Raw genomic sequence first — 22,959 nt, 5'->3', positions numbered from 1 at the left:
CCTAAAATAACACATAGTAAAAGCAGGAATGATATGATAAATTTATACCCTATATAAAGTAGAAATATTGTAGGTACGGTGTAGTTCCACTTATCAAACTCAGGAAGGCAGTGAGCCAAAATTGATTTGGAGAAAAAAAATCAGCACGTACATACATAAGTATGTACATGTATACGCACGTACATGCATACACACGTACACGTATGTGCAAACAGCTGCCTGCACAAGGCTTCACAGACATTGTAATCTTTCTCGGGGTAAACACACGTATAAAGCGGGCGTCTTTTTTTCATAAAAGCAAAAATCCTCTTTGGTCAGCAAAAACAGGTACTAATGTAAGTCTTTCGTAACAGCGAGTTGTCGTAAAGAGAACATTTGAAAAGCGGGGGCCAACTGTACTGCAGTGGTAAAGGTAAAGTTTAATTTGTTCTGCATTTCAGTTAAATACACGATTTGTCATTCATAGTTCATCTTTTTATTCCTTTTATCTTCAAGAAACTTTGGCTAATGGGGAAAGCTGCTTAATTAGGCCAAAATGTACTTGTCCTGATATGTCCTAATGAACTGGAATCCACTGTAATGTGCTCTTTGACGTGATGTAATGTGTCTTATTCCTTATATAATTTCCTGTGTTCCTTCATATGATGTAATGTTCCAAATTGCAGAGTTTGTTGATTTTTGCACATTGGTTGGTTGTTTGTCTTGTGTGTGGTTTCTCATTGATTCGATTGTGTTTCTTTGTATTTACTGTGAATATCCCCAAGAGAATGAATCTCGGGACAGTATATGGTGACACATACTGATGTACCTTATCAATACATTTATTTTAAACTGATTATATATCCTATAATGGCTGTTAACCTACACAAAATATAACAGCACCATATAGGCCTTCAGCCTGATGTTGTACTGACCTTTTAACCAAGGGTTACAAGTCTATATATTAAGGCTGATTTGTCCTTATAAGAGCACATGTTCTACCTACTTTAAGTAAATACAAATACTTGGCAAACTACAAACTTCTTTCACCGAATGGTTAAGAAAAACATCATTAGCTATATTTAGCGATGGGCATTTGCTGTTTTCAACTGATTATAATCCGCATCTCTAGTTTAACCAGTGATTCATCAATAACCGAAAAGCAGCACAATACCTCAATACCAATGTCATTACATAGGACTGTGCAAAAGTCTTAGGCACGTAGATATAGCAAGGATGCCACAGCACTGTATTTGTCAACATGGAGCTTGTACTTACCCTATCTGGACCCTTCATAATTCTGTATACCCCTATCAAATCTCCTCTCAGTCTACATTCCAAGGAATGAAGTCGTAACCTATTCAATCTTCCCTTATAACTTTGGTGCTCCAGACCCAGCAACATCCTTGTAAATTTTTTCTGTACTCTTTCAATCATACTTCCATCATTCCTGGGGGTAGGTGAATAAAACTGTACACAATACTCCAAGTTAGACCTCACCAATATCTTCTACAACTTCAACATAACAGCCCAACTCCTGTACTCAATACTTTGATTTATGAAGGCTAATGTGCCAAAATCTTCCTCGACAAAAACTAATCTTCCAATTGCTTAGGGTTAAAACCTTCCAATCACTGAGTTCTACTTCTATGTCCTGCAGACCTAACACCCTGCCTACTCTCCTCCATCCACTAGCTTCAATCCTCCTCCTTCAATACTCATTTTCTGGTTTCTTATCACAGGCTTCTTCCTTGATCCCAACCAGGCCACAACTACAATTCTTTCCCCTATCAGCAACACCCCCGTCCCAATCCCCCGGGTCCCAGGAGGCATGCTTTCACTCCTGATAAAAAGTGCATATACAATTTTGTCTAAGGTTTTGGCTTCAGGCACTACCAAGTCAAGTTGACCAAACTTGTCAACAGCAATTGATAAAATAATGAACAGTACTGCATATTGCAGGCCACTAAGCCCACAATGTTCTGTTGACCTTTTAGCCAACTCTAAGATCAACCTAACCCTTCACTCCCACAGAACCATTTATTTTTTCTATTATCCAAGTGCCTATCTAAATTTCTTAAAAGCTCCTAATGTATGTACGTATCTCTACCAGCAGCTTGATAGGGCATTAAATGCATCCACCACTCTCTATGTAAAGGAACTTTTTTCTGACATTCCCCCTAGTCCAGTACCAGAGGGCATGGATTGAGAATAAGAGGTCAGTTATTTAAAACAGAGTTGAGGAAGAGCTTCTTCTCCCAGAGAGTTGTGGGGGTGTGGAATGCACTGCCTCGGAAGACGGTGCAGGCCAATTCTCTGGATGCTTTCAAGAAGGAGCTAGATAGATATCTGATGGATAGGGGAATCAAGGGATATGGGGACAAGGCAGGGACTGGGTATTGATAGTGAATGATCAGCCATGATCTCAGAATGGCGATACAGACTCGAGGGGCCGAATGGTCTACTTCTGCACCTATTGTCTATTGTCTATTGTCTATAATCATCTTAAAATTACACCTCCTCATATTGGATATTTCTGCCCTGGGAAAAAAAAATGTGGCTACTTGGATAGATTTTTGGCCGGTGTTCACCTCAGTGCTCTGCAAGATTTACTCATCTCTGGGCTGAAGCGAAGCTGTGCCTGCGACTAACAGGCTCCTGAACTGACTGCGCAAAGCTTCATGGCAATGGACTTGCTTTAATTAACTTCCATTCTGAATGTTATTCATTTACTTTTATTGTTTGAATGACTGGTTCTTCTTCTGCACATTGGGTGTTTGGTGGTCTTGTCTTTTTTATTTTGGCTTGTGGCTGCCTATAGGGAGCTGAATGTCAAGGCTGCATGTAGTATATATACTTTGATAATAAATGTACTTAGAACTTTGAACATGGATAGGAGGGATGGGAGGAATGTGGAGGGCTATGCTCCAGATGGAACAAGGCAGAATAATATTTTGGCATGGATTAGATGGGCTGAAGGGCCTTTTTATGTTGTAATGCTGAAAGACACTATTCACTTGATCTATGCCTCTTATCATCTTGTAAGTGTATTGATGGGAACAACACCACCACCTCCATCAAATCATCTCTCATCCTCAACAAGACAGAATCTGCAGAGGCCGGAAATCACAGCTACACAGGGAAAATGTTGGAGGAACTCAACAGGCCAGGCAGCATCTATGGAAATGAGTAAACAGTTAACATTCCATCAGGATTCATGATGAAAATCTTTCCTCAAAAGACATGCTATAATCATCTTACTCAGACATAACCACAAATCCTGAATCTATTGATTTAACTTTGCACTGAGAACAAGGGCTCAAATGGAGTGTTCACAAACAAAAGTGATGGATCCCTAATTCCACAGATAGAACCGATAATTAATCAGAAGCCAACACAGTTTCAAAAGAAGAATGGTCCTACGAGAGACCAGATGCAAAGAAGTTGGAGCTTCAACTCACTGCTTTTGTACCTAACTTGTGCACCTGCTGCTACTTTTGGAGGCTGTTATGACCTGCAGGAAAATTCCAGAAGGGATATGGTAATGTAACACTTAGTTATGAGAAGAGAAGAGAGAAACTGAAGCCTCTTTTTTAATGAGCATGATTCAAGCATCACAGTATACCTACTTCCTTCCTCGGCTCAGGGACCCACACATCCAAAATTACTAACTTAATTTCAGGGAACAAAGTACACAATGATTAATGGCAATTAAACATTGGAAAACCACCAACTTCACCTAAAACTGACCTTGGAGTAAATAATACAACACTTCAGACTTGGCGTCAGATGACTGAAGCTGTGAACAATTACTCCAGGAGTTCCCATCCTGGGGCCCACGGACCCCTTGCTTAATCGTATCGGTCCAGGGCATTAAAAAGGTTGGGAACCCCTGATCACTGTAAATAATGCAGAACTCCATCACAGCCGGTCCCAAACCCGGCTGCGAAAGGAACAGGCTAGCAACCCGATCCTGCAAAAACACAGAGCAACAGAAGCACCAACAGAAGGACCAAAGACCTCATCCCTGGGAGAGGAAGAACCTTGGCCTAGAAGACGTATGAAGTCATGTGATGGAAACGGAGGCCACAGAACCCATCAACCTTCTATTGGACCAGGACTCTGGTGAGTGGCCGTCAGCGGCCTACGCCCCAGTAGGGGTGATAGACCAAAGTTAAGCCAAGCAATGCAGGCACTTAAATTGAGAGGAGCGTTCTGGAGATAAAGCAAAAGATCAACACTGAATGCTTTCTGAAGATGTCAAAGAGTAGAAAGTCATTCACAGTCGCTTGGAATAGAGCAACAGTTGCTAAATTCTGAAAGCTCAATACGACCTGAACCTCTATTTCACATTAGTACAACATTAACAATCCCCTCAGCTGTGGATATAGAATAACTTCGGCCAGACCGATTATTACACAGATCGTGCACGGGACTGTTTTTGACTCTTACTGTCTCTCTTACCTGCTTGACTTGTGGTGATGCTGACGGCTGCAAACAATCTCTGGGTGCGGCTCATGTCCGAGACGCCATTCACGGCTTCGACCTCGAAGGTATAGTTAGCGTGGGCCAGTAGGTCTACAACAGTCACGTATGTATCTGCTAGTCCCGTCTGCTGAGGCATGAAGCCAATTCCGCTGCCACAGGGCATGCACTCGCTCTGCCCCCAGCTGCACCGTTTACACATTATCCTGTAGGTGACATCGTCTCGCCCCCCGGTGTCTGCTGGTGGGCCCCACTCGAGATTCACCGTAGTCTGGTTTATGTTATAAATGAGGTTTTGTGGTGCAGAAGGAGGTCCTGAGGAATTAAACAAATATCATCAGACAGGCCAACAAACACAAATATGTACTTTGGAACACAGAACAGTAAAGCATGGTACAGGCTCTTCACAATGTTGTGCCAGCCCTTTAACCAACTCTAAGATCAATCTAACCCTTCACTCCTCCACAGCCCTTCATTTTTCTGTCTTCCATGTGCCTAAGAGTCTCTTAAATGTCAATCATGAACCTGCCTCTACCACCACACTGACGGTACTCAACAAAGCTCAAATTAAATTTATTATCCAAGTACATATATATCTCCATATACAACCCTGAGATTCATTCTCCAGTGGGCATACTCAACAAATTTATAGTAATAACATTAAAAAAAACACCCAGTTATGGTGCTTAACAAAAGTGCAGAAGACAGCAAACTGTGCAAATACAAAAGAAGAAACAATAAAAATAATAAATATTAGCCAGCTGATGGTGTAGCGGCATCGGCACTGAACTTTGAGGCGACTGATTCCAGGCTCCAACCTGGCCGACCCAGCACATTTCCCATCCTTGTTGGGATGAGCATCAAGCGAGCAACTCAGCCTCATAAAAAAAAGACAAAATGCTAAAGAAACGCCAAGGTTGCCACCCTATGCACCACAAGCAGCAGAGAGGGATAACAAGCAATACACATCAAGAACATGAGATGAAAGGTCCTTGAATGTGAGCCCAGTAGTTGTGGGAACATTTCAATGATCAGGCAAGTGAAGTCAACTGAAGTTATCCCCTTTGGTTCAATACCCTGATGGTTGAGGGGTAGAAACACGTTATAAACCTAGTGGTTCCTGAACCACTCCCTGTGTAAATTACCTTGTGGCTCTTGAACTCAATTCCTCAACTAATGAAGATCAACATACCTTACCACCCTAGTTTGGGCACTTGGAGTTTCCACTGAGTTAAGTGAAGCAGCAAACATCAGACCATTGTCAATGGATTCACCAACTCCGAATTTAGGCAAGTTCCAAAAGCTTGCGAGAATGCAGGAAAAACACTTTTCTTTTTGGAAAAACGATTTTATCACTAAGGTTGGGCAATGCTAGAACGAGAGGTCATGGTTCGAGGGTGAATGGAGAAATATTTAAGGGGAACATGAGGGGCAACTTCTTCACTGGTGAGAGTATGGAAAAGGAGGATTTGGGTTTCATTTCAACAATTCATTGAGGTTTAGATAGATACATGGATAGGAGGGGTATGGATGGTTATGATCTGGGAGCAGATCAATGGGGCTAGGCAAATTAATGGTTGGGCATAGACTGGATGGGCCAAAGAGCCTGTTTCTGTGCTGCAACGTTCTATTATTCTGTGAATCTATGATTACTTCTTTTTGTCTTTAGGTATTTTTTTCTTTTTTATTGTCCACCACTCTACTGCAGTTTAGGGCAGCAATGAAAGTTTTCCATCTCTACAGTATCTGTCCATGCAGTCACACATGGATATCGAAGGATTCTTCACTGATGTTTACGTAACAATATATTTTTTTGACCAGTCAGGGTTGTTAGCCTCGAGCTGAACCCCTGAACCTGGAGGACCAGTGGACCACTCTTAGTCCGACCTCTACACTTTGACCTGCTTGACATGGGCGACCCAACTCTGACTCTAGCCAATATAGTTCTCCAGATCATTGAAGCACGCAAGCCTCTAAGTGCTAGGACAAGGTCTTTAGGTAATGGATGATTGGATTTGGAAAAAGGAATAACCAGATCTATTAGTCCAGTGAATAATTAACAAACCATAGGCCTTCAGCTGAAGAGGACGCACAATCTACAATGTATCTGAAAACCATGATGCAGAGAGGAAAAGTGAGCAAACTTACTTGTACAAGGAACAGAAGGAGGATCAGTAAGGGCTCTGTAGTATCCACCCTCACATTCACATCGTGAGGAGCCTTCCCGGATTGTGTGGCTGTGAGCTGGACAGCGAGCACATTGATGGTCTAGTGACGATGATTTATAGAATCCCCACCTGCAAGCTGCAAAGAGAAATACTTCATTTCAATGTCAGCCTCTTCATTAAAGGCATACGGTTAAAGTTCAGTGTGGATTTCATTAAAAACATCACGAGAAATGAATGAGAAACAAGAAAAGATGGTGACATAATACAAATCAAGGCAGAGCTCATGTACCAGGTGAGACGCTGGAAGTCATGACATGGTTTATTCATCACCTAGAACTAACACCCCTTCAGCTCATTAACGGCCATTACCATGCCTCAGTTTTCAACATTAATACACAGAAAATAAATCACTTCATGCCGAGATGTAGGTCAGTGACAAAATTCTCCCACTTACTTGAGATTTTCCCATTGTCACTGCAATAGCTGAATCTCATTGCTCCCTAACACAATGCCCTCACTGGAAAACTGTTTAACTGGAAAACAGGCAGGATTCTAAAGCTAACAGGATTTGAACTTAAATTATATTTATTTTATTTATTTAGAGATAGAGCTCGGAGCAGACCCTTCTGGCCCTTCGAGCCGTGCTGTCCCAGCAACTCCTAACAAGCCTAATTAACCTAACCCCATCACGAAATAATGTGTCTATTTATTTAGCGATACAGAGTAGAATAGGCGCTTCCAGCCCTTCAAGCTATGACACCAAGCAGTACCCCGATTTAATCTGAGCATAACCACAAGACAATTCACAATGACCAATTAACCTACCAACTAGTACATCTTTTGACTCTGGGAGAAACCTGGAACATCCAGAGGAAATGCACGTGGTCATGGGGAGAACGTACAAATGAGGTGGGGGGTGCTGCTGTACAGGATTGAACTAAACTGCAGAGAGATGTAAACTCAGTCCGCTCTGTCACTGGCACTATCCTCTGTAGTATCCAGGACATCTTCAATGAGCAGTGCCTCAAAAAGGCAGCGTCCGTCATTAGGACCCCCATCCCACAGGATATGCCCTCTTCTCATTGCCGCCATCAGGAAGGAGTTACAGAAGCCTGAAGGCACACATTCAGCAATTCAGGAGCAGCTTCTTCCCCTCTGCCATTCATTTCTGAATGGACGATGAACCCATGAACACTACCTCACCACTGCTTTTCTCACTCTTTTTGCACTACTTATTTAACTTTTAAAATATATTAACTATAATTTACAGTTTATTATTACGTATTGCAGTGTACCGCTGTCACAAAGTAACAAACTTCACAACATATGCTAGTGATATTAATCCTGATTCTGATTCAGAATTGAAGCCGGATTGCTAAATCTGTAATAGTGTTACACTGACTGACACGCTACTGTGCCACCATAAAAATGTGGAGAAATGAAACATTTGTTTCTGCCAGCCTGTGCCGATTGGAACGTGTGCATAGTTGTCATCCACACTCATGTTCTCAGTATTATTTATTTACTTTTTAAATTATTTGCCAATTTGCCTTCTCATGCACACTGCTTATTTATCAACCCGTGTTTCTTAAAGTTCATAAATTCAATTGCATTTCTTTATTTTCCTGTAAACACCTGCAAGAAAATTTTATATGTAATTTTATATCACAGTCAAAGCTTAATTTTTACATCAAAGTTCAAAGTAAATTAATCTATTATCGAAGTATATATACCATATACAACCTTGAGGTTCAATTTCTTGCAGGCACCAACAGGAAAACAAGGAAGTACAATAGAATTCAGAAAAAAAAATTACCAACAAACATCCAATGTCCAAAAGAGGACAAATCATGCAAATAATTAAAAAAGCAAATGAACAGTACTGAGAACTTGAGCTGCATAGTCCCCAAAAATGAGTCCATAGGCTGCAAAGTCAACTTAGCCTTTCTTTGGGAAGTAATGCCACGGTTGTCAATTCTCCAGTGTCAGTGACATCACACTTGAATGACAAGGTGTGCACTGGAATCTTTTTTCTACCTGAAAAACAATCTAGTGCTTTCCCAGCGTATACGACAAATAAACTCTTCTGGGGCTTCTGGCCAGCTACAGGTGTTGATTTAACTGATGTTTCAATGACAAACTTCACCCTCTTCATCAGGGATGATGCTTGGGCATGTCTAAACCAGTGGTATTTATATCCTGTCATCTGTTTGTCCTAATTGGTTAGTCCTCATCCAATCAGGTTTCTGCTCTCCCACCTTGTTTACAATCGAATCCCTGTTCTTACTTTGAGCGAGACCTTCGTCTTTGTTCAAATTCTTTTTTTCTAGTTTTATTTCAAATGCTTAATTTGCTAGGTGGACCCAAATGCCACTGGCACGACGCAGTAGTTTTGTGCCATCAAAGTCAGTCGTATGGCCACTGGAAATGCAATGCTGCGCCACTGCTGGTTTCTCTGGGTGACCCAAACAGATATGCCTCCTGTGCTCCTATTTGTGGGTTTCCACCATGAGTCCTGTCTGGCCGATATATGTTGCTCTGCATTCAGAGGGAATCCTGTAAATACCAACTGACCTCTATATAAGCTGTCATTTGAGCTTCCTTATGGGTCTGTGGATGGTATTAACCCTGTATTTCTTCAAGATCCTGGTGATCCTAGTGGAAATACAGGGAGGATAGGTGGTAATGACGGGTTCCTCCTCGTTGTTTCCTGGTTTTTCCTTTTAAGGGCCCTATTGATTTCCTTAATCTTGTAGCCATTCTGTAGGAACATCGTGTGTAATTGTCTTATTTTCTCGTGGAGCCTCTCCGGGTCCGAAACAGTTTTTGCAAGGTTAATCAAAATAGAAAGGACCATTCTACGTTGGGAGGTGTGATGGTGGCTGTTATTATTTCAGAATGGTGGTGATTTTCCAAAGGTAAATATGATGTTGTTTTACGTCCTTAAGTGTAGTTCATAACGGAACTAGATCAGCAAAAATTCAATATATGTGTCACTATCCAGAGGGTGCTGGAATATAATGTTCAGTCATTATTGAAACATCCTGCTGAGGCTGTCAAATCCATGCAAGTTCAAAGACCTATCCTTCTGGAATTAAACTTTATCTCAGAGAACTCTGACAATGACATTGTCCCTGAGCTCTAGGTGTGTGTGGCTTCTGTCTGACACAGTTCACACCTTGATGTCACTGATACAGGAGAATTAATGGCTATGCTATTACTTGTCGAGGTACAAAGATAACAATCTGAGTGATTGTGGAGTTCCGTGAAATAATGCCTCACAGAAATTCAAGATTCGGGATTGTTTTAGTTTCCTGATTTGTCAGGGCATGAAGCGATCCAGGGAGAAGGCAGGAGTCTGGGGCTGAGAGGAAAATTGGATCAGCCATGATGACATGGCGGAGCAGACTGATGGGCCAAAAGGCCTAAATCTGCTCTGATATCTTATGGGTCTCATATAAGACCATAAGACTACAAGACATTGGAGCAAAATTAGGCCATTTGGCCCATTGAGTCTGCTCTGCCATTCAATTATGGCTGATGATTTTTTTCCTCCTCTTCAGCCCCACTCCCCGGCTTTCTCCCTGTAACTTTTGATCCCATGTCCAATGAAGAACTGATCAAGCTCTTCCCTTAAATACACCCAACAGCCTGGCCTCCACAGCTGCCTGTGGTGATAAATTCCACAAATTCATCATCCTTTGAGTGAAGAAATTTCTCTGCGTGTCTCTTTTAAATGGACGCCCCTCCAACCTAGGGTTGTGCCCTCTTGTCCTAGGCTCCCCCACTGTGGAAAATATCCTTTTCACATCTACTCTGTCAAGATCTTTCAACATTTGAAAGGTTGCTCTAAAGGTTGTTCTAAATTCCAGTGAGTACAGATCCAGAGCTATCAAACGTTCCTCGTATGATAACTCTTTCATTCCCGGAATCATTCTTGTGAACCTCCTCTGGACCCTCTCCAATGCCAGCACATCTCTTTTTAGATGAGGAGCCCAAAACTTTTCACAACACTCAAGGTGAGGCCTCACCAGTGTCTTACAAAGCCTCAGCATCACATCCTTGCTCTTGTATTCAAAACCTCTTGAAATGAATACTATCATTGCATTTGCCTTCCTCTCCACCAACTCAACCTGTAAATGAACCCTTAGGTTGTTCTGCACAAGGACTCCCAAGTTCCTCTGCATCTCAGATTCCTGGATTTTCTCCGTTTAGAAAATAGCCTGCACCTTTATTTCTTCTACCAAAATGCACGACCATGCATTTTCCAACATTGTATTTCATTTGCCACTCTCTTGCCCATTCTCCTAATCTAAGTCATTCTGCATCCTGTTTCCTCAACACTACCTGCCCCTCCACCAATCTCCGTATCACCTGCAAACTTGGAAACAAAGCCATCTATTCCATCATCTAAATCATTGACATACTGCATAAAAAGAAGTGGTCCCAACACCAATCTCTATGGAATGCCACTGGTCACTAGCAGCCAACCAGACAAGGATCCTTTTATTCCCATTCACTGCCTCCTACCAATCAGCCAGTGCTCTAACCATGCCAGTGACTTTCCTGTAACTTTCCATGAACTCTTAGCTTGGTAAACAGCCTCATGCATGGCACCTTGCCAAAAAGCCTCCTGGAAGTCTAAATATACCACATCCACTGAATTTCTTTTACCTATCCTACTTGTAATCTCTTCAAAGAAATCCAACAGGTTTGTCAGGCAAGATTTTTCCTGAAGGAAACTATGCTGACTTTGTCCTATCCTGTCTGTGTCTCCAAGTACTCTATCACCTCATCCTTAACAATTGACTCCAACATCTTCCCAACCACCAAGGTAAGGCTAACTGGTCTATAATTTTCTTTCTACTGCCTTCCTCCTTTCTTAAAGAGTAGAGTGACATTTGCAATTTTCCAGTCCTCTGGCACCATGTCAGAGTCCAATGAGTTTTATATACTACCTTGAGTTTCATTTTCTTGCAGGCATTCACATAGGATGAATAGAAACAATAGAATCAATGAAACACTACACACAAAAACTGAAAAGTAGCTAATGTGCAAAATAAGACAATTATTGCAAATACAATAAATAAGCAAATACAGTCAGGTAGTCAGACAGCTGATTCTGTGGATGCAGGAAACAAATGTTTGCCTCCTAGGTGCCAGGGTCCGGGAAGTTTCTGATTGCGCCCACAATATCCTGAACTGGGAAGGAAGAGAGCCAGAGGTCGTGGTACATATTGGTAACAACAATATAGGTAAGAAAAGGGAGGAGGTCCTGAAAACAGACTACAGTAAGTTAGGAAGGAAGTTTAGAAACAGGACCTCAAAGGTAGTAATCTCAGGATTACTTCCTGTGCCAAGTAACAGTGACTATAGAAATAGAAGAATGTGGAGGATAAATGTGTGGCTGAGAGATTGGAGCAGGGAGCAGGGAGCAGGGATTCAGATTTCTGGATCATTGGGACCTCTTCTGGGGCAGGTGTGATCTGTACTAAAAGGATGGGTTGCACCTGAATCCTGGGGGACCAGTCTCCTGCCTGGAAGGTTTGTTAAGGCTATTGGGAAAAACTTAAACTAGAATTGCAGGGGAGTGGGAACCAAAATGAAGAGACAGAGGAAGGGGAGGGTGGCTCACAAATTGAGAAAGCTTGTGGACAATGCAAGAGGGAAGATAGGCTGGTGATAGAGAAGGGAGGCAGTCAGACCGATGGTTTGAAATGTATCTACTTTATTGCAAGGAGTAGTATGAACAAAGCAGATGAGCTTAACGCGTGGATCAGTACTTGGAGCTATGATGTTCTGGCCTTTACAGAAACCTGGATAAATCAGGGGCAGGTATAGTTACTTAAGAGGGCCAGGCTTTAGCTGTTTCAAAAAGGACAGGGAGGGAGGCAAAAGAGGTGGAGGTGTGGCACTGCTGATCAGAGATAGTGTCACGGCTGCAGAAAAGGAGGAAGTCATGGAGGGGTTGTCTACTAAGTCTCTGTGGGAGGAAGTTATGAACAGGAAGGGGTCAATAACTCTACTGGTTCTTTTTTTTATAGACCACCCAATAGTAACAGGGACATTGAAGAGCAGAAAGGGAGACAGATTCTGGAAAGGTGTAATAATAACAGGTTTGTTGTGGTGGGAGATTTTAATTTCCCAAATATTCACTGGCATCTCCCTAGAGCAACAGATTTAGGTTTCTTGACACAATATGTAAATAAGGCTATATGTGATCTGGTATTGGGAAATGAACCTGGTCAGGTGTCAGATCTCTTAGTGGGAGAACATCTTAGAGATAGTGATCACAATTCTATCTCCATTACCATAGCATTGGAGAGGGATAGGAACAGACAAGTTGGAAAGCGATTAACTGGAGTAAGGGGAAATATGAGCCTATCAGGCAGGAACTTGGAAGCATAAATTGGGAGCAAATGTTCTCAGAGAAATGTACGGCAGAAATGTGGCATATGTTCAGGGCATATTTGTGTGGAGTTCTGCATAGGTATGTGCCAATGAAACAGGGAAAGGATGGGAGGGTACAGTAACCATGGTGTACAAAGATCTGTTGTAAATCCAGTCTAGAAGAAAAGTTTACGGAAGGTTTGAAAACCTAGGTAATGATAGAGATCTAGAAGATTATAAGGTTATCCAGAAGAAGCTTAAGAATGAAATTAAGAGAGCCAGAAGGGGCCATGAGAAGGCCTTGGCGGACAGCATTAAGGAAAACCCCAAGACATTCTACAAGTATGAGAAAAGCAAGAGGATAAGACATGGGAGAATAGGACCAATCAAGTGTGACAGTGGAAAAATGTGTATGGAACTGTAGGAGAAAGCAGACGTACTTAATGAATACTTAATGGTACTTCAGTATTCACTATGGAAAAGGATCTTGGTGATTGTAGAGATAACTTACAGTGGACCGAAAAGCTTGAGAACATAGATATTAAGAAAGAGGATGTGCTGGAGCTTTTGGAAAGCATCACGTTGGATAAATCACCGGAACCAGACGAGATGTACCGAAGGCTACTGTGGGAGGTGAGGGAGGAGATTACTGAGCCTCTAACGATTACCTTTGCATCATCAATGAGGATGGGACAGGTTCCGGATGATCGAAGGGTTACAGATGTTGTTCCCTTATTCAAAAAAGGGAGTAGAGATAGCCCAGGAAATTACAGACCAGTTAGTCTTGTTTCAGCAGTTGGTAAGCTGATGGAGAAGATCCTGATAGGCAGGATTTATGAACATTTGGAGAGGCATGATATGATTAGGAATAGCCAGTATGGCTTTGTAAAGGGCAGGTTGTGCCTTATGAGCCTGATTGATTTTTTTGAGGATGTGACTGAGCATGTTGATGAAGGTACAGCCGTAGATGTAGTGTATATGGATTTTAGCAAGGCACTTGATAAGGTACCACATGCAAGGCTTAATGAGAAAGTAAGGAAGCATGGGATCCAAGGGGACATTGTGGATCCAGAATTGGCTTGCCCACAGAATGCAAAGAGTGGTTGTAGATGGGTCATATTCTACATGGAGGTCAGTCACCATTGGGGTGCCTCAGGAATCTGTTCTGGGACCCCTTCTCTTCATGATTTTTATATATGACCTGGGTGAGGAAGTGGAGGGTTGGGTTAGTAAATTTACTGATGACACAAAGGTTGGAGGTGTTGTGGATAGTGTGGAGGGCTGTCAGAGGTTACAGCGGGACATTGATAGGATGCAAAACTGAGAAGTGGCAGATGGAGTTCAACCCAGTTAAGTGTGAGGTGGTTCATTTTGGTAGGTCAAATATTATGGCAGAATATAGTATTAATGGTAAGACTCTTGGCAGTGTGGAGGATCAGAGGGATCTTGGGGTCTGAGTCCACAGGACACTCAAAGCTGCTATGCAGGTTGACTTTGTGGTTAAGAACACATATGGCGCATTGGCCGTCATCAAATGTGGGATTGAGTTTAGGAGCCTACAAGTAATGTTACAGCTATATAGGACCCTGGTCAGACCCCATTTGGAGTACAGTGATCAGTTCTGGTCACCTCACTACAGAAAGGATGTGGAAACCATAGAAAGAGTGCAGAGGAGATTTACAAGGATGTTGACTGGATTGGGGAGCATGGCTTATGAGAATAGGTTGAGTGAACTCGGCCTTTTCTCCTTGGACCGATGGAAGATGATGGGTGACCTGATAGAGGTGGATAAGATGATGAGAGGCATTGATCATGTGGATAGTCAAAGGGTTTTTCCCAGGGCTGAAATGGCTAACATGAGAGGGCATAGTTTTAAGGTGCTTGGAAGTAGGTACAAAGGAGATGTCTGGGGTAAGTTTTTTACGCAGAGAGTGGTGAGTGCATGGGATGGGCTGCCAGCAACGGTGGTGGAGGCGGATACAATAGGGTCTTTTAAGAGACTCCTGGATAGGTACATGGAGTTTAGAAAAATAGAGGGCTTTTCATAACCCTAATTTCTAAAGTAAGGACACGTTCGACACAGCATTGTGGGCTGAAGGGCCTGTATTGTGTTGTAGCTTTTCTATGTTTCTATAAATAATACTGAGAACATGATTGTGGCTGTATATACATACAATTAGCTTACAGACATAGATTGATTATATGTTCATAAAGTGCCGCTAGGTATCGCAGTATCTGTGTATAAGGTGACTCTGACAGGAAATGATAAAGTGTCTCTTGGCAAGAGGAACTCTTCTTGGTAGCAGCAGGGCACGTGAAAACACAGCAGAACAGTGAGTGCAAATAAGAGAAGATCTGCAGGTGCTGAAAATCCCAGCAACAAACACAAAATGCCGGAGGAACTCAACAGGCCAGGCAGCATCTATGGATAAAAGTACAGTGAATGTTTCGGGCCGAAACCCTTTGGCAGGCCCAAAACATCAATTATACATTTTTCCATCGGACAGTGACTGTGTTAGTGGTGAGGGAGGTTAATGGGTGGGGGTTTGATCAGTGACTGGTGTGGATGTAGAGGTGGTGGGCTTGTTAATGGGTGGGGGTTTGATCAGTGACTGGTGTGGATGTAGAGGTGGTGGGCTTGTTAATGGGTGGGGGTTTGATCAGTGACTGGTGTGGATGTAGAGGTGGTGGGCTTGTTAATGGGTGGGGGTTTGATCAGTGACTGGTGTGGATGTAGAGGTGGTGGGCTTGTTAATGGGTGGGGGTTTGATCAGTGACTGGTGTGGATGTAGTTGTGATGGGTGTGTTGGAGGGTGGAGATTTTGGTCAGTCTGTCATCTTGGGGAAAAGTAACTGATTTAAAGAGCACCTTAAACATTTCTTGACAAATGGAAGCATATGTATAGAAAGGTGTTGGAAAATAGCCAGTAACAGCACGAAGGATCCCACTCACCCTGCTCATGGACTGAGGGAGGAGGCTATGTCAAATCCACCCCAGGACCAGTAGACTCAAAAACACTTACTTTCCCCAAGTAGTCAGTCTGATCAACACCTCCACCCACTGACCGACCCCCTCACCACAACATCCATATCGTCCAGCGTCAAGTTATGGACACACAATCAGTCTGTGTATAACACAGTTACCTGTACATGGTTCTTCATGGGATTGCTTTTATATTCGTTGTGTTTTTGATCGGTGCCTGGCCTGCTGATTTCCTCCAGTGTTTTGTGTGTGTTACTGAGCTGCTACTTTCTAAACCATCCTGATTTACACTATTTCTTCATCTCAAACCTGAGAGGTTTCAGTAAAGTGGGGAACATTTCTCCAAAATGTGGTGCTATTCCACAAGGTGAAGAACAAATACCACAAGGTCTGGATACATTAGAGTGGCTCTCAGCAAAGGCTACCAAACAGAAACAAGGCTCTTTGAAGTTACAGGCAGTAAAATCACACAACATGGCAGCTGAATTAGGCCATTCCATTCATTAAGTCTGCCCTGTCATTCAATCATGGTTGATTTATTTTCCCACTCAACCACATTCTCCTGCTTATGCCCCTAAATGCATGTCAGTCCATAGCCTCCTCTCATGCCAAGATGAGGTCATCGGCACAGTGAAGGAGCAACACCTTGTATTCCTCCTGGGTGGCCTCCAACAAATATCAATCTCTCCTTCCATTAAAAAAAGTCCCTGTCCCTCCCCTCTTCTTCTATTCCCACTCTGGTCTCTTACTGCTTCTCTCCTGTCTATCACCTCCCCCTGGGTCCCCTTCTGCTTCCCTTTCTCCTCTGGTCCACTCTCCTCTCCTATCAGATTCCTTCCTCTCCAGCCCTTTACCTTTCCCACCCACGTGGCTTCACCTATCACCTTCTACCTATCCTCCTTCTCCTCCATCTATCTTGTTATTTTGGTGTCTTCCCCTTGCCTTCCAGTTCTGATGAAGGGTCTCGGTCTGAAATGACAGCTGTTTATTCATTTATTCCAAAGATGGTGGCGTGACGCAGCTTGCGGCGGCCACTCCGGAGCTGGTGTCTGTTATTTGTTAAGCGGGGTGCCGTGCACAATCCTAATCTAATGAAAAATGGACATGGGAGCACGGAGGAACATCTGAAAATCTCCAGGAAGACCTTCTTCATTGCTGCTGCTGCTGTGAGGTCCGGGTCTCTGCTGAGAAGAACAGGATCGCATTACCCATGGCCGTTGGCAGTGGCGTCTTAATGCGCTCAGCAGAGGATGGTGCTCGGAGAGGCTGTGCCGGAGGAGATGGTCGGAGGCTCGGAGGTTCAACGGACTCGGAGTCCGCTGTGGTCGGGGCGCTTTCACTGTGTACCGTGTCTGCAAGGCTGAGTCCGGAGGCACCTTGGAAGCCAATAGTGGGGATATTCCCTTCTGCCGCCAGCATGGGATGACAAGTCTATCGGGACCCTGAGGACTTGTGGAAACTGTGTGGTGGTTTCTTTCGAACTTATAGTCCTTTAACATCTTTGGACTATTTTTTACTATGCCCATGGTTTGTTTTTTTTTATCAATTATGGTATTGTCTGCACTGTTGTAACTATATGTTAACTATAACTATATGTAACTATGTGATTTTGTGTAGGTCTTGTAGCTTTAGGTTTTGGTTTGTTGGGTGGTAGACTTGGTCTCCTGACTTGGTGTGTCTGGGTAGTCTTGTTTTGTCTGGTGGGTTTGGAGCTCCTTTCCGGGAAACGCACTAAGATGGTAGCGCGATATTAATACACAGCAGCCTCTCCGGACTCTGGATTGGGGATTGCCAAACATTATGTGGATTTTCTGGTGTAGTCTGTTTCATCATGTGCTTTTGTGATATCATTCTGGAGGAACGTTGTCTCATTTTTTAACTGCATTGCATTTGTGGTTTCTAAATGACAATAAACTGAAATTCAATTCAATTCAAAAAATTCATTTCTGTCATGCTGCCTGACCTGCTGAGTTCCTCCAGTATTTCACGTGTGTTGCTTTGGATTCCTAGAATCTGCGGACTTCCTTGGAATTTCATATTTTAGGTTCAGACATCGAGGTGACATGGCAGTGTACTGTCCCACAGGCTATCGGATTCAGGTCTGATTTCTCAGTTTCAGGCAAGTCATTCTGTGGCTTCCACAGCTAACCGCCTTGTAATTACTGAATGATGGAAACGTTTTAGTGTCAGCTTTGTGCAGCATAGTAATCCTGCAGAATTATTCAGGTTTCAAGGATTATAATCAAGGGCTGTTAAATTAATAAAAATAATGGGAATGATTCTTGAAATTAGTAAAAGGTACCCTAATTATCTGATTCCCAAAGTCCAGTACTACATCCCTGTTGTGAGAGGTGGAAATGGGTAAGACCAGTCAACAGAGATCTGGTAAAGTTGTCTGGGCCAATTCTTTTACAGTGGATGAAATGGATTGCAGAAGCACTGATGAACTCTAAATGTACCATCAACTTTAGAAGATGACGGAGGCAGGTCATCGATGGCCTATGCTCCGCTCCACCAGAAGCGAAGGGCCCAGGACAGACCCGTATTATTTGAGACTCTCCACTGGTTGGGGTCGATAATGGATGATGTGTCCTAGCGCTCTAAGTGAGATGAAAGCCAGTGCACAAACCAGAACTCTACAATATGCAGAGTAAGCTGTTGCCATTCAGCAGGCTCGTCCTCTCCACTTAGCTGATGAAACCAAAGTAACGGCAGAGACCGATACAGTTTGGCACCAGTGGCGTTGCAGAGTTGCCGGTCGGTGTTGCACTCAAGGTAGGGCTTCCTTAGGAACTCCAGTTCAGGACTTTTCTTCGAGGTTCACTCCCAAAGCCTTCGTCATGAATGGGTAGAGCCACAGGGCAGTGGAAATTTGAGATCAGAGTTTTCCTTTTTCCAGATGAACTGCCGACCACAGTGGATGAGCCTCATCTGCCCGAAGCCCATATTATTAGACCTACATAAACCAATATAAATTGAAACATAAACACAAGTCCTGATGAAGGGTCTTAGCCCAAAACGTCAACTCTTTATTCCTCTCCAGAGATGCTGCCTGACCTGCTGAGTTCCTCCAGCATTTTGTGCGTGCTACTCCAAATCTTTGCAATATTTTAACCTCCGAAATTGGGAGAAGTTAACCATATCATTATATCCACACAAGCCAAGACAAATCACAATTTGTACAACCACAATAAAGCAAGAAATTGTCACAAGTGACGCAAGGTATACGAACTGATATAATTAAGATAGACTGCCTCACTACTTCTTCTTTCTCTTTTTGCACCACTTAATTTAACTTCAAATTACCTTCTTACCATAATTTACAATGTACTGCTGCTGCATAACAAGAGATTTTACGGCATCTGCCAGTGATATTAAACCTGATTCAGAAGATCAACAGCAAAGTTTTCTCTGACCGTTCATCGAGTTTGATAATAAATATTAGTATTAGTTTGAAATGTTCAACTGCGCTGTAGATTTATTCTTTTCTGCGGTTAGGAAGAAAATTATGCTTCCCTAAATGTGGAGAACTAATGGTGATATCAATCCAAAATTCAAGTTTAATATCATCTGACTGTACAGACATACAAACATATATATGGGAGGGAAATCAATAATGGAATAATCAGGTATGAATTATGGACATAGTGAAAGTAGATAGATTGAATAGATGTTTCTTCCTCAAGATTGTGGACATGTGGGGAATTGGAATAAGCTATAAGTTGTAAACTCAGACAGCTCCATCATGGACACTAGCCTCCCCAGCATCCAGGACGTCTTCAAAGGTGATGCCTCAGAAATCAAGATCAAGTCACTTTTTATTATCATTTTGACCATAACTGCTGGTACAGTACACAATAAAAATGAGACAACGTTTTTCAGCACCATTGGTGCTACATGAAACAGTACAAAAACTACACTGAACTACGTAAAACAACACAAAAACTACACTAGACTACAGACCTACCCGGGTCTGCGTAAAGTGCACAAAACAGTGCAGGCATTACAATAAATAATAAACAAGACAATAGGCAATAAATAATAAACAAGACAATAGGCACAGCAGAGGGCAGTAAGTTGGTGTATTGAGGAGTCTGATGGCTTGGGGGAAGAAACTGTCATATTATCTGGTCGTGAGAGCCCAAATGCTTTGGTGCCTTTTCCCAGATGGCAGGAGGGAGAAGAGTTTGTATGAGGGGTGTATGGGGTCCTTCATAATGCTGTTTGCTTTGCAGATGCAGCGAGTAGTGTAAATGTTCGTGATGGCGGGAAGAGAGACCCCGATGATTTTCTCAGCTGACCTCACTATCCACTGCAGGGTCTTGTGATCCGAGATGGTGCATTTTCCAAACCAGGCAGTGATCAGCTGCTCAGGATGCTCTGAATACAACCCCTGTAGAACATGGTGAGGATGGGGGGTGGGAGATGGACTTTTCTCAGCCTTTTCTGAAAGGAGAGACGCTGCTGGGCTTTCTTTGCTATGGAGCTGGTGTTGAGGGACCAGGTGAGATTCTCCGCCAGGAGAACACCGAAAAATTTGGTGCTCTTAACGATCTCTACCGAGAAGCCATTGATATTCAGCAGAGCGTAGTCGCTCCGTGCCCTCCTGAAGTCAACAATCATCTCTTGTTTGGTTCACATTCAGAGACAGAGAATGCAGCATCTATCATTAAGGACTCCCATCACCAAGGACATGCTCTCTTCTGATCACCACCATCAGGAAGGAGGTACACGAGCCTGAAGACGCACACTCACTGCTTCAGGAACAGCTTCTTCTCTTCCACCATCAAATTTTTGAATGGACAATGAACTTATGAACACGACCTCACTATATTTTTCTCTCTTTTTGCACTACTTATTTAAATTTATTGTACATGTATGTAAGATATTGTTTATTATACTTATTGTAATTTAATTTTTTATATTATTATGTATTAAATTATACTGCTGCCACAAAACAACAAATTTCAAAACATGGAGGCTGTCCGTTGTGTCTGACAGCAGAAGATTTGTGCAGGAGAGTTTTTAAAGTGGAAATCCATTCCACTGGGGTAATTCTACCCTCTGAACTTCACTGAGAAATCCAGGTCCAGTGGTGCAAACAGGTGTTACAAACTGGGGTCTTCCTTGGGAATAGTGGATGGCCACTATGTCTCCTCTGCCTTGCCATGCACCTTGCTCTCCCAGCAGCATTGCGGTAACACCTTCCTGGCTGTCGGATCTCACTGTAGACCTTATTTGCCCAGTCCGCCGGAGGTAACTTTGCATTCTAGGACAGGCGTACCCCTGTATCACTGGGGTGGGGCCCGTCAGCTACACATGCCAGAGTTATTAAACTTGAATCTGACTCTGATCCTGATCCAGCAGGGGTCATGCATTAAACAGGAAAATACTATATTTAACAAATCACCAGCTCAATCCCACCAGCAACAATGTCCCCACCCCTCTACCAGAACGTCCCCTACTCTAATCAATCGTCCATAATGTGTGCTACTGGCAAATAACAGGCACATTGACAAAGCAGTTTCTTAACTCTACCCCCAAGGGTTCAACATTTTCTCATTTTATGTTATCTCTTTCTAGGGATTAGATGTCATCGTTTACCAACAACGCGAGCCCCCCCCCCCCCCCCCCCGTGTGTACCTGCCTGTCCTTTCAATACAATGTGAATCCTTGGATGTTAAGCACCCAGGTATGATCTTCTTCCAGCCATGAAGCAGTGATGCCCACAGTGTTTAATTACCAGTCTCTAACTCCGTTCTATGTACTGTGTGCATACAAACGTAACAGCTTCGGTCCTGTACCAATCGCCCTTTTCGAATTTGCTCCCATCTTACACTGAAACTCATCCCTATAACTGCAATTTTGCCTGGTCACCTGCCCTATGAATCTGGTTCTCACCCCCCTGCCAAATTAGTTTAAACCTTTCCCAACTGCCCGCAAGTATATTCATTCCCCCCTCAGCTTTAGGTGTAACCCGTCACTTTTGTACAGGTCATAACTTCCCCAGAATAGATCCCAATGATTCAGAAATCTGAAATCCTGCTCCCTGCACTAATTCTTCAACCACTCATTCGTCTGCCAAATCATACTATTGTTACCTTCACTAGACGTGACACAAGCAGCAACCCAGAGATTACTACCCTGGAGGTCCTGCTTTTCAGCTTTCTACCAAGCTCCCGGTATTCTCTCCTCAGGACCTCCTCCCTTTTCCTACCTATGCCACTGGCATCAATAAGTAGTAAGATCTCTGGCTGCTCACCCTCCCCCTTTAGAATGCTGTGGACTCAAACAGAGACGACACTGACCCTGGCACCTGGGAGGCAACGTCCCATATGGGTGTCTCTATCACGTCCACAGAATCTTGTCTCTGTTCCTCTGGCTATAGAATCTCTTATCATCACTGCAGTCCTTGCCACCCCTCCGCTCTTCTGAGCCACAGCACCCGAGTCAGTGCCACAGACCTGATCACTACGGCTCCCATCCCCCCCATTGCTCGAACCCCTCAACAGTATCCAAATATTCCTATTATTAAGGAGAATGACCACAGAGGCATTCTGTGACCGTAAGACAAGGGAGCAGAACTAGACCTTTTGCTCAGCCATTCAATCATGGCTGATCTTTTATTTTCGTATGGGAAAAAGCAGGAAACCCTTCATCGCCAAGGGCTTAACCTCTTTTGGGAATGTGCAGATCCTGATTCAAATAACATTCTTACTTTATTATAATTTATTCTTATTTTATTGCAGCAGCAGTCAAAGGAGGAAAGTGAAGGAGGGGAGGAAGAAACACAAGGTGATAGGTGAAACGAGGAGGGTGAGGCGTGAAGTAAAGAACTGGGAAGTTGATTGGTGAAAGAGATACAGGGCTGGAGAAGGGGGAATCTGATGGGAGTGGACAGGAGGCCATGGAACAAAGAAAAACGGGAGGAACTGGGCAGGTTAAGGAGATAAG

The 22,959-nt window shown here is 43.1% G+C and overlaps 1 protein-coding gene across 8 annotated transcripts in view; it reads right to left on the bottom strand.

Moving 5' to 3' along the window:
* epha7 (eph receptor A7) overlaps window positions 1-22,959 on the bottom strand; it is a 365,611-nt gene that overhangs the window by 224,619 nt on the left and 118,033 nt on the right. For all 8 annotated transcript variants that reach the window (XM_059981395.1, XM_059981388.1, XM_059981389.1 and 5 more), the window contains exons 4-5: window positions 6,613-6,768; window positions 4,444-4,779 (exon numbers count right to left, since the gene is read on the bottom strand). In XM_059981395.1, coding sequence (XP_059837378.1) covers window positions 4,444-4,779; window positions 6,613-6,768 — 492 coding nt within the window. The remainder of the gene's footprint in view (window positions 1-4,443; window positions 4,780-6,612; window positions 6,769-22,959) is intronic.

The sequence above is a fragment of the Hypanus sabinus genome, chromosome 10 (assembly GCF_030144855.1).
Source record: "Hypanus sabinus isolate sHypSab1 chromosome 10, sHypSab1.hap1, whole genome shotgun sequence".
Classification (NCBI taxonomy): Eukaryota; Metazoa; Chordata; class Chondrichthyes; order Myliobatiformes; family Dasyatidae; genus Hypanus; species Hypanus sabinus.
This window is presented reverse-complemented; position numbering and strand designations above follow the sequence as displayed.